Genomic DNA, 17,383 nt, shown 5'->3' on the forward strand with positions numbered 1-17,383 from the left:
TACTCTATAAACTAACTTTATTAAAATATCTGACATCACAAGTTGACATAAATTGTCGTAATTTTAATTCCTACCTCCTTATTTATATCACATGATTAAGACAATCATATTACCCATCTACCGCTCAGTTAAAGTTTAATGTACATATTTATAAGATTAGCAAGAATAGATATTATCCATCTACCGCTCAGTTAAAGTTTAATGTACATATTTATAAGATTAGCAAGAATAGGTATTACCTAGTTAAGCTATCTCCACACATGTTAATAGCATAATTTAAGTATATTACATGATTTAATCTAATCATGCTTTGTATTCAATTGAAAAACAGATTCAATAAATATTGTCATTATGTATAAGTTTACAAACATAATTGTAAATTATGTATAAATACTGCAGGTTTACAGAATATCATGTGTACATGATATTTTCAACATATATAACTAAACTTGTTAATATTTGATATATATCTGGGTAATTGGAAGACCGCAATTAAAATTTATTTTTAAATTATCTTGATGTAATTGAAAAGACAGGGGTTGACAGTTTTTAATGAAAGATATTTCAGGTTTAAAAATATAATTATCTTAATAATATATAAGGATGGGCATGTTATATAATATTTTCAATCAATTCCTTTATAACTGGTTTAGTTATAATAACATAACGAACACATTCAAAGTAAAATTTAGTTTTTGAGATTTTTGGTTCTTTCTTTTCACTAGAAAGTTTTTTTACTGGACAAATTTCATTCAGTTGATAAAACGATACTTAATAGAAGGAACATGTAATTTTTTAACACAATTTCATGTAAAGTTAAAAACCAAAAAAATAGCTCTAAACAGGCGTTATTAAGGAAAGATTTCTTAAATTTTTTAAAAGTTAATAATTCTTTTATTTCATTGCAACAATTTGTAAATATTAATGTAAAATGACAAAAAAGACTTGCGATTGTAATTGTTAAATTTGTATCTTTTATGTAAGATTCTTGGTAAAGTTTTCTTATAGTTATTTGTATCTATTGCATTTGTTGTTTTTGTTTTAACTTAACATACTAACTAAACATTTGTACGCACAATAACATCCTTATCCACCTTTTTCCGCCACCAAGATGAGTCCGGGGCACGCTTTTGTCACGTGGCCGGAAAGAGCTCGTGCGCAAGTGCCAACTGTTTCTCCAGTTCCAGTTCAACTTCCACGTCGTCTTCCATCTTAAACACAACAAATCAATCATTCAATTTGATTTACAAGAAATCAACAAATCAATATTTATGTTGCGAAAAGAGTTTTATTTCATTTGTGATAATTTGTAATTTTGATGTTTAGAATAAATGTGTTGTAATTTTAACAGATTTGTTGTAAATTTTGTACTTTATTAATCTTGTTAATGTTGTTAAAATGTACAATAGCTTGTGATTAAGGTATTTTTACTTTATATAATCAATGTTAAAGGGAAAAGTTTAAGTTGTTCGCTAGAAAATTATTTTCATTCAAAAGTGCATCCCATAACAATTTATACAATTATTTAAATAAAAACTACATTTTTAACTTACCAGTAAATTATCTGAAATTTAAATTTAAAGTGTTCAAAAATATGTTTATTTTAAATTATTGAAGATTATTCTGTTCTGGTAGAAAATTGTAAAACCCTTCCTAAATCCAAATTTTGCATAAAATGCATTTAATATATGGGCAAAACGACCTTGATGCTTGTAAGTTTAAGTCCTGAATAGTAAAACTTGAAAAAGGTTTACTGACTCTTTATCTCAGAGAATGAGTATTGACAGAGTTGGCACGGGTGGACTTTTTAATATATTATGTTAACTTTTTAATCTGAGGTAAGTAATATATCGGAAATAAAGTTCCAATGGAAGATGAGGGCTAGTTTAAATTATACTTTAAATTAATAGGACCGCTATCGAACTATAATAGTTCTTGTAAATAAATATCAAGGAATAGAAAGCTAAGCATAGGGTAGTAAACAGTGATTGCCCAGACCCGGCCCTTTTGTGTTTGTTAGGATTTTTAGGTAAACAAACCATTTTCCCATTCTAAAATTTCTGTTGCAGGTTTTTGGGGAGACCTTTTAAAAGGAAAAAAATATTTAAAATGGATATTAATAGACAGCTAAGCATTAGAAGGGCGCATCCATGCCAACTCTGTATATATCACTTCTTTGTGCATCAAATAAACATGCTTTAAATCTATATAGGAAAACAAGACATTTGTATTTATATTCCCTCTGGCCGGCTAAACAGCTGGACCGAATGGGCTGAATTCTTTGTAGGGACTCTTTTATTTTCAAAATTTTTATTTTATTTCCATGGTTAACGCCGGGCCTTTCAGATTGTACAAAATAATTTATTAACCACGTTCTGTTTGAAAGTTTACAATCCTATTTAATAGATTATAACACCATGTCTCCAGATGCAATCATTTTATTCAACTTTTATTTCAATTTTATTTTATTTTATGTGTTGTCGAAAACTTGTGCAATATTCATTAAATGATGCGCACATGTCATGGCAAGCCTATTTCTTATTTGAGACTGAAATTTCCAGTAAATCTCGAATCTCTCGTTAACCCTATAAAGGCTGAGTGGTCTGAGTCTATGTATAGCCTTAGAGAATAGGCATAGGGTTGAAATGCATGTTCACAGCCCAATTTTTTCAAGGCCAGCTCATAGAAAAAAAATTAGACCGATAACTTTAATAGTTTGGGCGCTAGGGAGGGTTGAAAAAGTGCCAAAAAAAGGGTAACAAAAATGAAAAAAATATTTTTGTTTTGTTTTTAACAAATCTCAAAGTGTGACACATGTGTCTATAATCTATAAGCATTTTCAAGGGGTTTTAAAAAATGTAGTTCTTAGGTCTGTAGCTTTAGTCACAAAAAAGTTAGGGGCTATTATTTCACAGACCGGACTTTTTTCCACCCTGTACCATATCCTATGAGTTAAAAAACATTTTTTAAACATAAAATCTTTAAAATTACTATTCATAAGAGTCCTAGGACAAAGAAACTACAGGGGGCGCCAAACGCCCGCCCCCCCCCCCTCAGCCTGCTTAGGGCTAAAGAGTGAAAATTCTGATTTATAAAGGTTCTTTTAACCCTATTCCCGCTGGGGGGGGGGGGTCAAATTGATCCCCATCTTGTAGTTTTTTTTTCATAACTCAAAAAGTATTGGTCTGAGGCTGTTGAAATTTTCTGACTTTTCTTACATACCCAAAGCCCTCCCTTTAGGCCTAAAACCGGGCTTTAATACTAACTGCCTGAGTCCTCAGGCACACTGCCTGAATGACTGCTTTTGCCTGTAGCAAACTAAATCTTTGTTTTGACCCACTTTCGCTTGTCAGATTTTGATAAAATTTAGCTTTTTGGAAAGCCTATGACATAAGGAAACGGATTGCACAAGTTTTGCGAAAAAAAAATTGCAAATTTTTTGCAAACAACCTGTCAAAGGAAATTTGCACATTTTTAGTTTTTCTTGATTAAAAATCAGGTTATTTAAAATTTTGCAAAATTTTTTGCATATTTGAAATGGCATGGTCAAGGGCTTTTCAAAAATGTATAATTTGTCATTTTTTGGACAAATTTTTTTTGCAAACATTTTTACTATAAAACTGGATTTTGCGATAAAAAATTCAATTTTCGCAAATTTGCAAATTTTTTTGCAGATTCTAAAAGTAGAGCACAAGAGCTTTCTAATGATGTATCATTTGTCATATTTGGACATAAAACATGGGATTTTGAGGGGGGGGTCAAATTGACCCCCCCCCCAGCGTATCCTGGTTTTCAAGTACCCCAGCGGGGATAGGGTTAAAAGCGTTGTCTGATAAAGCATGAATGAGAAAGTTAATTCTGAAAGTTTATTACTTTACTTTATAACTTGCGCATTTCTGGTTCAGAACCAATATGGCGGAAATAATCAGAATGAAACACAAGAAAACAGTGAAGCGTTGTATCTTCCACATTATTGATCAGATACAGGTTTCAAGGGTACCGTTGTCATTCGGAAATGCACCTCTGTTGTTGAAGGATTACTTAAAATAACAACGAGGAGTTATATCAGTTTTCCTAGTCACAATTTTTTTCAAAATTTTACCTTAACTTATCTTTAGTTAATGGTTTTTTTAATTAAATGTCTAGCCTTTACGTTTTTTTTAACATTAAAGTTTTGACGATGAGAATTAAAAAACTACTAATTTAAGTCTTTTTACATTTCAATACTAAAATATAATTTATGACAATGTACAATGAGGTCATGAAATACAAGGAAGATAGTTTTGAGGTCCGTTTAAGACATTTAAAGTTTTCAAGACTTTTAGAGGTTACACAAAGTTTGATTTTGTTATATCATGCAACATTTTTCAAGCCGACAGTAAAGTCGTCTTCTGTTTTTGGTTTTGAAATAAAGATTTGGTTTATATCTTTGATCAGAGAAAAAAAGTCACATAAAGTAAAATAAGTTACCCTATTGAGAAAACAGTTTTGCATTGTTTGTAATAACTCAAATTTTTTTTGAGCACAAAAGTCCTTAAATGGCTCAAAGGGACCTACAATTTCTTTGTTTGCAAAGGGAATATCAACACAACTGAGTTTGTTTACATTACAATCCTACAATTGCAGTACACTTTCTAGTAAACAATAAAGGAGTTCCTGATGTATCTTCCTTGATTCAATTCGTAACTCTTAAACTCTGCTTTTTGAAAAGCTCTATTTTAACAAAATGCTCGAACTTTTCCTTTAAAAATCCAATTTTCAAAACAAATTAAATTCTAGAAAGGAAATGATTTGGCTTCGGGTCTTATTGAGTTTACTTGGCACACAAACAAAACATTGCTCAGCAAATTTTTGATTTGATAAATTAAATGGATTTGTATTATTAGCATTACACTTTTATACGTTATATTTTCTACACAAAACAATAAAACATTTTTGAAGTTAAAAAAACTTTTGTTACAAGGGAGGGGGTGGGGGGGGGCTAAAATAGTTTTGTATAATACAAATTATTCTGGTGTCAATCGTTTAGGTCTAAACCGTGTCTTTTATACTAACTGCCTGAGTCCTCAGGCAAACATCCTAAATGACTACTTTTTCCTGTGACAAAATAAATCTTTGTTTTGACCCACTGTCGATCATTGTCACATTTTGATAATTTTTTGTTTTTTAAAAAGCCTATTACATAAGTAAACGGATTGCACAAGTTTTACAAAGAAATTTATGCAAATTTCTTGCATACAACCCGCCAAAAGAAGTTTTCACATTTTTAGTTTTTCTTAATTACACATCAGGTTATTTAAAATTTTGCAAAAATTAGTAAAGTTGAATTATGCATACATGAAATGGCATGGTCAAGGGCATTTTAACAAACTTTTTTACAATATAATTGGATCTTGCATTTTGCAAAGGAATTAAGTCTTTGCCACAAACTCTGCTTTTCTAAACCCTATATCTTTGGATTCCAATGTCGTAGACCTTAGATATTTCAAACTATGAATTCTGTTAGATCAAATAATATAAGTTTGAAATATCAAAGATTTACGACATTAGGTTCCAAAGAAATAGGGATTATGAATTAAGAGTTTGTGACAGTTTGCTAATTTTTTAGCAGATTCTAAAAGTAGAGCATAAGAGCTTTCCAATGATGTATAATTGTCATATTTTTACATCAAACATGGGATTTTGAGAAGGGGTTAATTAACCCCCCCCCCCAGCGTATCCTGGTTTTCAAGTACCCCAGGCAGGGATATGGTTAATGCCAAGTTTTCTTTTCAAACATTCCAGCCTATCCTGCAACTGGATGGTGTGAGGCAACGCACTTGGAATGAATTCTGGCCATTTTTCGCCACTTTTTGTCTCACCAATCTAACAGTGTCCTAAGACTGTTTTTTTTTAAATAAAGTTTAATCCGTCAACAAACCTCAAAATCTCTTTCATCATCTTCATCAGCTATCAGCTAAATTATTTATTTGTTTAGGCTACTTACAACTACTATTATTATTCATTTGTTTATGAAACTTTTTCGTTAGTTTTTGGTTAGTTTCTTTCATATATCTTCTCTTTTGGGTTAAAATTTGGCATATTGAGAGAAGAGATATTGTTTCAAATAAAACATTTTGAAAATTTGAAAATTTCTCGGATTTTGTGGAAACGTTTAAAACTTTAAGACTCTAATAAACCTACAAAATATTGAAAAACCAAACCAAGTTTAATTTATATGCTTTACTTACAACTTATTTTGAAGTCTGGAGTAGTATCTATCTATCTAATACTTTTTATTGTGCATTGTTAGTTTTATTAACAAGAATTCTCTCTTGTACTCTTTAAAAGTTTTTTCTTCAAATTCTGAAGATTACAATTTTTAGAATTTTTAGAATACCTAAAATACAAATATCTTTTTAAAATCTTGTTTAATTAGATAAAGCATCAGATTAAACAAGAATTTAATTAAGATCTAAGTGTGTAAGCCCAATGCACATTGTGCACAATGTACATGCAAATATTAGATAGAATTTATATTATCTAATCCCTCGATGACAATATCCAGAATAAAGGGACTGTAGAAGTAATTTCAAGTGGGACCTTAATTCATAGAGTGTCATGTCCGATTCACCGATTCTGAACTTGACTCAAGACTCAATTAGATATCCTAGTGTTTCTGGATTAAAATTGACCTTTTCCTATTATGGGGTTTCTGTATAGAACTGGCGAACTGAAGAATTTAGAATGAAACATTGAAGGAAATTGCCAGAAAGTGATATATTTATAGATATATGCAAGGTGTCCCATATCATATTAGATCGTTAATCAGTCTAATCTATGTTTTTTTTTGGGACTAATAAGAAATATTAAGAAGAATATATCATTTCGTAAAATTAAATAAGGCTTATATAAATTTTTTCTTGCAGAAAATGTTAGGTTTTTCGAGTATTATGGGTTTATTTTGGCGTTGAAGCTTGGAGATAGTCTAATATGATATGGGACGCTCTGTATATATATAGAGAGTTTAAGGGTACCGTTGTGCATCTGACATGTTAATTTTAGGGTTACTTAAACTAACTTCAACAGTTCCTTTAAACAGTTTTCTATAACGCTAACTGTGTGCATCTCTACCCTATATTTAATCATCTACTTCTCTAACTTAGTAAACTAGTTAAACCACTGCACTTACTAATCAAAGATAAAATCAATTTTATGTGTCAACTCTTCTTTTCTTTTTTTGTCAAGTTCCATCATATCTTTGCCAACCAGACCCACCAGACGTTGCTTGGTTTCAAGCATTAATAGTTCAACACAGTGACTCAACAAGTTGTCTTCAAAATTAACCTTCAAAAAATTAAAATCGTCTAAATTAAAATCAGTAAATGTGGTTTCGTGGAGACTCATTTTTTAATCCTAAAATGTTTGATGTTCACCAAAAAAACTTATGAGTATCTAAAATTGTCTATTATTTGTACAAGGTACATTGCACAAGAGTTTCATTGACCATACATTTTCTCTCTTTGACAAAAAAAGCATTGTTTATTTGAGATTGATGAAAGCAAACAAGGCTGGTTGTAGAAAGAGTCATTATTTTTCTTCTACATAGATTGATATTTAAAAACAAAATCTAAGACGAAGAAAATGATAAGGAAAAATGGTAAAAGTTTGTGTTCATTGAGAAAATAGCCATAGGTTCAGTTTCCTGCGGAAATCAAATTGCAGCATGCAATCAATAGAGAAAAGTATTTACTAAACCTCTTGGAAAAATACTGCAGTCCTTATTGTATTTTACCTGCTTATGAGATTCCTCTAGATGCTTCATCAGAACTGCAACTACCACATTAACCAGAACAAACTGGGCCATAAGAACGAAGACGACAAAAAATAACGGTGCGAAATAACCGGATACGCAGCAATTGCGCAAACACTCCTCGCTAGGGTCGCATTCCTCGCGGAGTGTGTCTTTCATTATTCCGTTCCAATTGTCTCCTAAAACAAAACTTTTAATTAAGTTTTGACAAGAAAAAGTTTTAAAACACGTGACAACAACAAAATCAGCTTTATGGTTTAGTTTTCAGAGCTAAGAAAATTATTAAGGTAACAAATTCATCAAAATCCTAATGTATTTAATTTTTAAATTATAACTGTAAAAAATATGGTTTTTTAAAATCCTTTTAATTGTGTTTCAGAGAATATTCGTGTACATAAACAAACAGTTAATCTTGTTTGCACCTTATTTTACAATTAAAAGTAAAAACCATGTTTAATGAAGTAAAATTGGAAGTTTGTTTGTTATACTTTGGTTTGACTATTGAGTTTTCCCCAGAAATATGGCTCAAAATAAAACTGGTCCCAATCATTAGGAATTTTTACTTGGATGAAAAAAATGGTCAAAATTTTTACTTTTTTCCCCCCTGCACCGTCAAAATATTCAGTTATTTAACATTTCAATGTAGTTGTTTTGAGTTTTAGCTTATCATATTTTTAACAAAATCAACTTTCCAATTTTGAATGGCAAACCTATTTTTTCATTTATGTAGCTAATCATAATATTTGTCGTTTTCAACAACAGATTTGGAATCCAATGCAGTTTTTCACATTTCAAGCGTTTAGAATTCTTAAGCTATTTTATGAATGTAATATCTTGTTATCTTTAATAGATATGTTTTTTTAAGTTGAAAGGGTACAGCTAAGATTTATTAAGAAGTGTTTATCTGAAAAATATTTTTCTGGTTCTGATTAATTTGTTATCCAAAAAGTATGAAAATAACATCCTATTGTTAACATATTATTGAAGCTATAGCTCTCAATTGCGCACTATATTAATTGATTAACCATTATATTTTTTTTCTATACATTTTAACCTTTTTTGTACTTTGTAATTAATAACCATCTTACCCATTATTAAAGAAAACATTTTACATATTTTTCTGTGCTATACATTTTATAAGGAGTTCCTGTATTGTGCACATACGCTACATTTCAATACCAATTATACACAAGTAGTTCGGTTGACCCTATCCCTATTAGTTGTGTATATATATACCTGTAGCTATCCTGAATAAGGTTAAGAACGCCATCCCAAAAGATCTAAAATGAGCATGCTCTCCAAGTCCTTGGCATGGATAATTCTCATCACATTCTGAAATAAATGATATTTTATTTAAATTCATTTACACAATTACAGAAAAAATGTGTTAAAGCAAAATAGTCATTTTGGTTTGTGTTTTGTATATGTTTTTAAACTACATAGATATCAAGACACTTTACATCATGATTTCTAGGTTTATAAAAAACCAGGGAGAAATGAAACTGTATCACTAAAAAGTAGGACTGGAGGGTAGTTCCAGGGGAACCATCGTTCTTTCAAGGGAAAGAACGATTTAAAAAAAGTAGGAACACAACCCCCCTATGGGAAACAATCGTTCTTTCACGGGAACCAAAGGAACGAAACGAACGGAATAATTTCTAAGAAGTCAGAATACTAAAAAATTAAATTCGTTTAATTGCTCAGTGTTTGTACATGAGTCCCTAGGGAACATTTAGAAGATGTTTTCTATTTAGCTTAATCTGGTAATCTCAAGAGTATTTTTAAATGAATGCATAAAAAGAAAGTAGTGTAAAGGTTGGAAACTAGATCTACTCAAGAGAGAGAACACTGGATGTCTGAATATATATTTGTGTACAATGTGTATAGTAAAGTACAAAGAGGGAGTTGACAGGAACTGGTCAACTTCCACGTAAACATAAACAGGGATAAATATGATAAATATATATGAATAAACTGGTCCTCCACAGTCCTTCCCCCCAAGATCATCTAGGATACGAAAATGAGGCTGACTTGGCTTGCCTTGGAGGTTGAACTCTGCAGGGAAGTGTTGGACGTTTAACTGTTAGGCCTGAAGTTGGTGGAACAGATCTGGTTGATGGTTGAAGAGGTTTACCTTGTAACCTGGGACGACCTCTGGGTGGAGGCTGAGCTACTGAAACAGGATCAGTGTAGAACAGTGGTTTTAATCTGTCAATGGATACAGTGTCAATCTTTGTTCCTATCTGCAGCTTGAAAAACTTATCTCCAGGCTCAATAACCAAGTATGGTCCTCTGTATAGTGGAGTAAGTGGAGGAGAGGTTGCATCTTCTCTACAAAGAGGGAGTTGACAGGAACTGGTCAACTTCCACGTAAACATAAACAGGGATAAATATGATAAATATATATGAATAAACTGGTCCTCCACAGTAGAATATTTTTAAAGTTTTTTGAACAAACTTTTGGTGAGGAAAATGAAATACATTTGAAAAAAGAAGTAGGGCTAAATGAAGAACAGATTTAAACGTTTTTAAAAAAGTTGTTTGGTCTTTGAGGCGGTTTGAAAGATGTCTTTCACAAAATAATATCCGGGTTGCTTTGAGTTGCTTTGTTCTCTGAAAAAATTTGTTAAGGTCAGAGTAAAACATGTTTAAATAGGTTAAATATTTCATATTCTTGTGGGGCATCTTAACAGTCCCAAAAACCTTAATTGTTTAGAAATGGGTGTAGATTTGATCTTTATTTTTGTAAACAGTGGCAGACCGCAGTACACAGATAAATGTGGCACACAATTGCAAAGGAATTGAGTCTTTGCCACAAACTCAAATATTCTAATCCCTATATCTATTGAACCTGATGTTGTAGACTTTAATATTTGAAACTAAGATAATTTGATGCAACAAAATTCATAGTTTAAAATATCTAAGGTCTACGACATTGGGTTGCAGAGATATAGGAATTATAAAATTAGAGTTTGTGTCAAAGACTCAACTCCTTTCATTTTTTAATTCGCAGAGCTACAAAACCATAGATTAATTAAAATAACAGATATCATCTTTTCAAGATTTTAATGAAACTCGATAACCATGAGGCAGCAGCACAGAGGAGTTTTGCGTAGTCGGCGTAGAACAGGCTGTCTCTGTCTAGTAATTCTACGCTAACTGCGCAAAACTCTTCTGGGCTGCTTCCTGAGGGTTATATTGTAAACGAGTTTCATTGAAATCTTGAAAAGACGACATCTAGTGTCCTATCTTTTACTTTAATTAATCTATGTACAAAAAATTTCAGATGTTCGATGTTTAAAAATTGTTAAGTCGAAAAAACTGCAAATTTTCGAACAATTAATCCTATGGAGTTTGGAAGAAACCCTTGAAAACTAATAAAACAAATAAAAAAACAGGCCTTCAACTCAACACACATCAAGCATTTGCATCAAACAACAGCATTTCGGATAGCTTTAGCACTAGGTTTATCTTGCCAACACAATTAGTTTTTGGATATGAATTTTTTGGCCTAATTATAATATACTAACTGAAGTGCACGGCGTTGACTGTTAAATAAAGAAATTAAATATTTTTAGCCTATGTTACCCCTCTGGTACCCATGGGTTTCCTCAAAAATTTCAGCCCATTTGGTCCAGCCGTTTGGCATATAGACGCAACAGATAGAAGTAAGATTAGTAGCGATCAAAAGCACTTTTTTATCGCATTAAGCCTATACCCCCTTTCATTTTTCGCGAACACTCCCTTGAAACTGTTTATTTTCATCTGTAGGTTCTCTGCAAAAGTGAGAATGAAGAAATTCACTGATATTAACTCTTTTCAAATTAGAAAAATTTCAAGGTCGGTACTATTGTAGTTCGGAAATTGTCATATTTGCATAGAAGGGTCACTTAAAATTACGCTAACAGTCCCTTATAAAAAAAATAATAACCTGAGGAAGAGCTTGCATGACAGTATCCAACAGTGCTCTAATCCCTTTAGCCATCTTTAGAAGTTTAAGAACCCGAGCTATTCGTAGAACTCTCATCACACGGATAATAGTTGGATTAACAGGAAACACCTAAATCAAACTAAGTTTATTTTTTAAGGTTGCCATTAGGGTTTCCAACGCAAGTGGACTTTTCGAAAACAGTTGCGCGTAATTCCACGCAATTCCGCACAATTCCGCTCAATGGAATTCAGATTTGAAAACCCATCTACCCATTGATCCACATTATAATTTGAGCGTGTGTCCTTCATCAGTTTACCTCACCCTATGTATTCTAACAATTTTAACTCATTTTGGACAAAAAAAGCAATATTAAAACATTTGAAATTATTATTTTAAATAAATAAATGAACTAATAGGTCTAAGACAGTTAATTCCTCTCAAATGTGGTAGTTTTCTTTAAAATTATCAAACAATCAATATTTATTTCAGACAAAGATAATCTTGATGTGTTTTTACAATCAAAATACACTAATAAATATCGGCAAGTGTCAAAACATTGATGTCTAAAATTTACAATGGTGTAAACACTAAACACTAAGGGGGGGGGGGCCGGGGGGTGAGTTGTCCCACTGAGTTGTCTGGAATAATGCATGACACTGGCTATAGAACTTTGTCAAAGTTGTTTTAATGAAGTTATAGTTCTAACAATAACAACACACTTTGACACTGAATTCTGTCTAAAAACTTGCATTCAACTTAAAAACCTACAAAGTATTAATCCTTTGGTTGGGATTAGGGGTTTATCATATAGGGTTACCCTCAAAGGATGAGACTATAAAGACGACCTGAAACTCTTAAAATATCCAAAGTTAAATTAAGTGTTCTAGCTAAGTATAGTCTCATAATGGTTTATTAAATGATTTAAGAAAAACAAGAAACAATTTCAATTTTGCAGGGAATTGTCAACAGAAGAAAACAGATATTTTAAATTCCGTAGAATCATCTCTGAAGTCTCATCCTTAGTGGGTAACCCTGTGTTTGAATGAGCAAGCTGTTTAACTTTCTTGTTTTATAATCAATTTCAACATTGCAACCGTTTTTCGTAAATGTGTATCGAAATACAGGATGGTTGGTGAGTGATAATAAAATTTAATTATTAGAATAAAATTCTTACTTAACGGTGAACTAGGGTCAATTTGAATTCGAACTGGACCGAACCCTTGTACCGGACATGATGACGCGCAGCAAGTACCGGCCCGACCATCCTATTATGGCTGATGGCGCGGCCAGACTTTATGTAATACCCAACCTATTACAGGCGTATTTGACCTACCACACTAGCTTAGTTTAGTGTGCTAGGTCTAAGTTGTCTCTATGTTATACCAAATCGGTAATAGGGATATTCCATTTCACATATAAGTATAAAGGAACGTTTTCATCAAACTCAAACTTTTATATCCTAGCAACTTAATGTAATAAACCTTTGAATTTCCAATTATCAAAATATAATAACATTAGTTAGAAAGGTTTTACACAGAGTTTGATGTAAGTATTCAATTCCATTTAGTTTTTCTTATACAAAAGATTAAATAAAACTACTTTGTCATTTCTGGACTAAATGTTTTTCTTTTTACACAAGAAATAAATATTTAAGTGATATTTTTGTCTTGTTAGATGAATTTCTTTTATCTGAATTTTTTCTTTAAATGTAAAAATTTTGTTAATGATACAAGACTTAAAATATTTTAAGTAAAAATTAACTTGTGGATTCAAAATTTAATATAAAAACAGGTCCTCAAGTCGAATATTTTTCAGCAGGAGTTTTAAAAATGTTTTATCATTGATGCATCTTTTTTGTTTTAGTAACTTTACACATGAATGGTCCTCAATCAGAGAGTAATTTCTACTTTAAAATAAAATTTCTTTTGTCTTGAATCCCAAAATTTTGATATTGTCTAGGAAATTGACCATAATTTTGTAAATATCTATTTTTCAAATTAAATCATTCTCCAGGATCAAATAAGGAAAGCTTGAATTATCAGCAAAGATAAAGTAATTAAGAAATGATGGTTAATAGCAAGTTTTCAGTTCCTTTTAGAATAAGGTTTACTTTCCAATTTTTCTATGTTAAAAGTTAAAGTTCTCAAGGATACGATTTAAGATCTGAGATGTTTCATCAATTCCTGCTCATCATTTTATACATTTTAAATAGACAGAATCCATTTTTAGTATTCATTCTATTCTCACAGAAAATTAAGCTGTAAACGAAATCTCTTGATAAATTTCATCATGATATTTTAAAAGTGACAACAGCAACATTTTAAAGCCAACATTTTTATAATTGTGTTGATTTGTTATTAATGGTTTGATTTCCAAAACCGGCTAATTCATCCGTGAAGATGAAAGAAGATTAAATCCTTCTTGTCCTTCTTTTAATACCACACAATCCCCTTTTTTACATTTATCTTAGCTTAAACTTAACCCTTATTGAGCAGTTGGCAAACTTTTTACCAGAGCTTCAGAATTTTAAACAATGCAGGTTTTGCAAATACATGGTTAAACAAACACAATTTAGAAGTTTAGAGTTTTACCATGATCAATATTGGAATTATGGTAAACAGTGCACTTCCTCTGTCAGAAAGAAAACATAAGCAAATATCAAATAAGAGATTTAGGACTTCAGACTCTTTCATACTTAGAACTAAAAGCTGGATAAAACTAAAACTGTAATTTATTTAAATTTTTCTTTTTCAAACATTTTTTAATTAGCTGTTTTAAATAGCCAAGATAATACATTTGAAAAAATACAAAAAAAAATATTGCAAGAACTATAAAATGAAGAAAACATTTGATAAAGTTCCCAGTGAATTTGAACATTTAGTATGAAAAGGAATTGAGTTTTTGCCACAAACTCAAATCTTCTGATCCCAATAACTTTGCAACCTGATGGTGCAAACCTATGTAATTCAAACTTAGATTATTTTATCTATAAGTATTAATAGTTTGAAATATCTAAGGTCTACGATATTGGGTTACAAAGACATAGAGATTAGAAAATCAAAGTTTGTAGCAAAAACTCAACTCCTTTAGAAATGAATACTGGTGTTCACCCCTTCCCCCTATTTTTTCTTCTCTTAAAATCCACATTTTGGAAAATGCTCTTTTTACTAAATGGTTTTTTGGAAAAATTTTTAATATACAAATATTAATATCATTGTAATGGGTATTATTAAATGCCAAAATAATGTTGGCCAGGATTTAAATTTGTGTTTGTTTGTTAGAGATCAAAATAAAATTATTATAAACTATTACTTCTATTTAGATCGATTGAGTGATAACTTTATTACCCTAGCTACAACCGAAAATATTATGTATGAAATTTTGAATTTTAAATGTGAGGGTACTTTTTCCCCTGTTGTAGGGTGATACAGTTACACTACAACGAGAAATATTAGGTGTGATAAATTCCCTCAAAATTGAATAAAATGTGTATTTGAAAAATGTCATCTATACAATATAATATTTAGACATTACAGTTTTGACAGTTTTGACAATACCGCCATCCTTTGAGGACTGAAGAGGATATAAAATATATCGAAATTAATTCCAAACCCGAGTTTTTCTACCTGTGAGAGTAAACCCCTTTTTTTGCGAGTTTGGACAATTTACATTTAGACATTATACATTGGCACTGGTATAATTAGTGATAATATATACTACCTGTCCTTTCATTTCCTCAAGAACTATACCAACTACAGAGAGAAATACTATCCCTACATCCAGCTGGTTCCATCTTAAGTTAGCACAAACTTAGATTTCTAATGGCATTTTCTTTCTAATGTCACTGTTTAGAGTCAAACTTTGATCAGAACTATAAATGTTCTAAACTTAAATTGTTTTCAAAAATAAAGGTTGCAGGTTATAATCAATTTAATACAATTTGAACCATTTTACTTCTACTTTCATTATCTATCTACTTTTAGTAACAATTACAAGCTAAACCCAACTAATATGTTTTTAAGGACATTGTTTTTTTTAGTTTGTTTCAATTGCAAACACCCAAACTTACATATGTATTATGAAAAAATAATAGTTTAAGATTTTGCAGCTTTTTAGTTTTTCTTGGTGTACATTTTTGAATTAAAATTTAAATTCAGGAAATATTTTAACTTTGACGGATTTAAGGTTACTGCAAAGATTAATAACAATACAGATAGAACACTACAAGATTATAATGGAAGGAAAGTTATTTCAGAGGTGTATGCATACTTTTGTACTGCAGTGTACTGTCTCTGGGCGGTAATGTAAACACAAGATGGGATCCATTCACATAAAAAATCAATGAAATATTTTGGTCATAGGAAACTATTATGTGAAAATCAAAATTTTCGAAATTCAATGCTTTTATCCTCCTCGGATACTAAACAAACACTGATGCATATATTCTTGTTTAGAAATTCCGCCAAGGGAGAACTGGTTTCAATATGTACGCAAAGTATACGCAACTGCACACAACTTTCCTTGCATTATGACCTTAAATCGCTAGATGACCTCTTTTCAAGATTTAGCTGTTTTTGTTCACAATAACCCTGAGGCAGAAGCTGAAAGAATTTTTGCTCATGCTCTCTCTCTGTTTTGTCATTGAACGAAATACCCCAAACTCTTGAAAAGACGGCATGTAGTGTTCTATCTGTATCATATTAATATATGGGTGACTGTTTTATTTATATCTTTATACTCTGTATCTATTTCCTCTAATGCTTGAATTTTCATATCACCTGTCTGAAAGATATCTCTGTACACCTAGAGCTGAAACTTTCATAGCAGCCTCTAGTATGAAGATAGCTGTGAAGAAGTAATTGAACACTTTCAGTGCATATTCAAGTTCCTAGTCATTTAAGATATCAAACAAACTGGAAATTTTCTGTAAGTGACTCGTCATGAAAAGATGTCAATGCCCAATAAACAACAGTATCCCTGAAACCTTCGAAAGATCACTCAAGTAAGAGAACTCTCTTTGTTTTTTTTTATTTTAAATGATGTTTAAATTGTTATAAAACTGGAGAGTGTGAAATCAACACAACCATGAAATATTTTTATGATACTTTCAAATATTCAAAAGCGGTTTAAAAGTAGAATGTAAAATAGAAAGTAAATTCCTTTCTTTTAATAAACAGCTCATTATTTTTTGATTAATTATTAAGAATGCTAAGCCATTTATAGTCCCTTTAGAAGTGACTTTTTTGACAAATTGTTTTGTTAAATAATCTACAATTAGTTCAATCTAACTTTTATTAATTTCTACAAAAACATTGTGTACATTTAAAATTATATGTATTTGTTCACAGAAAATAATAGCTCTATACTTAATTATTCTTAACCCATTAATACCGACCAGCTCCCCTCAGCCCCTGTTGACAGAATTACATGAAATTTCAAGGACATCCTCCTAAGGGGTCTTTAATAAATTTATGTTTCCAAACTTTTTTGCTAAAATGTTAAAGAAAAAACTTTTTTCTGCGTCTTTATCGGCCCATTCAGATTCACCTATTATGGCATATGTCTATACAGTGCACCGTGTACAACTTAGAGTATATCAATGTCCAGAGTAAAGTTTACGGTGTGCAGTTTGAAATGTGCAGTGTAAAGAATTAAGTGTA

The 17,383-nt window shown here is 31.0% G+C and overlaps 1 protein-coding gene across 1 annotated transcript in view; it reads right to left on the bottom strand.

Annotated features, from left to right (window-relative positions):
* Positions 1-17,383, bottom strand: part of LOC111699534 (voltage-dependent T-type calcium channel subunit alpha-1G) — a 134,506-nt gene continuing 117,123 nt past the window's right edge. Inside the window, exons 61-67 of the mRNA XM_023470236.1 lie at positions 16,502-16,611; positions 15,444-15,516; positions 11,724-11,852; positions 9,927-10,155; positions 9,029-9,124; positions 7,775-7,971; positions 1-1,211 (exon numbers count right to left, since the gene is read on the bottom strand). Coding sequence (XP_023326004.1) covers positions 1,134-1,211; positions 7,775-7,971; positions 9,029-9,124; positions 9,927-10,155; positions 11,724-11,852; positions 15,444-15,516; positions 16,502-16,611 — 912 coding nt within the window. The 3' untranslated portion in view covers positions 1-1,133. The remainder of the gene's footprint in view (positions 1,212-7,774; positions 7,972-9,028; positions 9,125-9,926; positions 10,156-11,723; positions 11,853-15,443; positions 15,517-16,501; positions 16,612-17,383) is intronic.

Source organism: Eurytemora carolleeae, unplaced genomic scaffold (assembly GCF_000591075.1).
Source record: "Eurytemora carolleeae unplaced genomic scaffold, Eaff_2.0 scaffold123, whole genome shotgun sequence".
Classification (NCBI taxonomy): Eukaryota; Metazoa; Arthropoda; class Copepoda; order Calanoida; family Temoridae; genus Eurytemora; species Eurytemora carolleeae.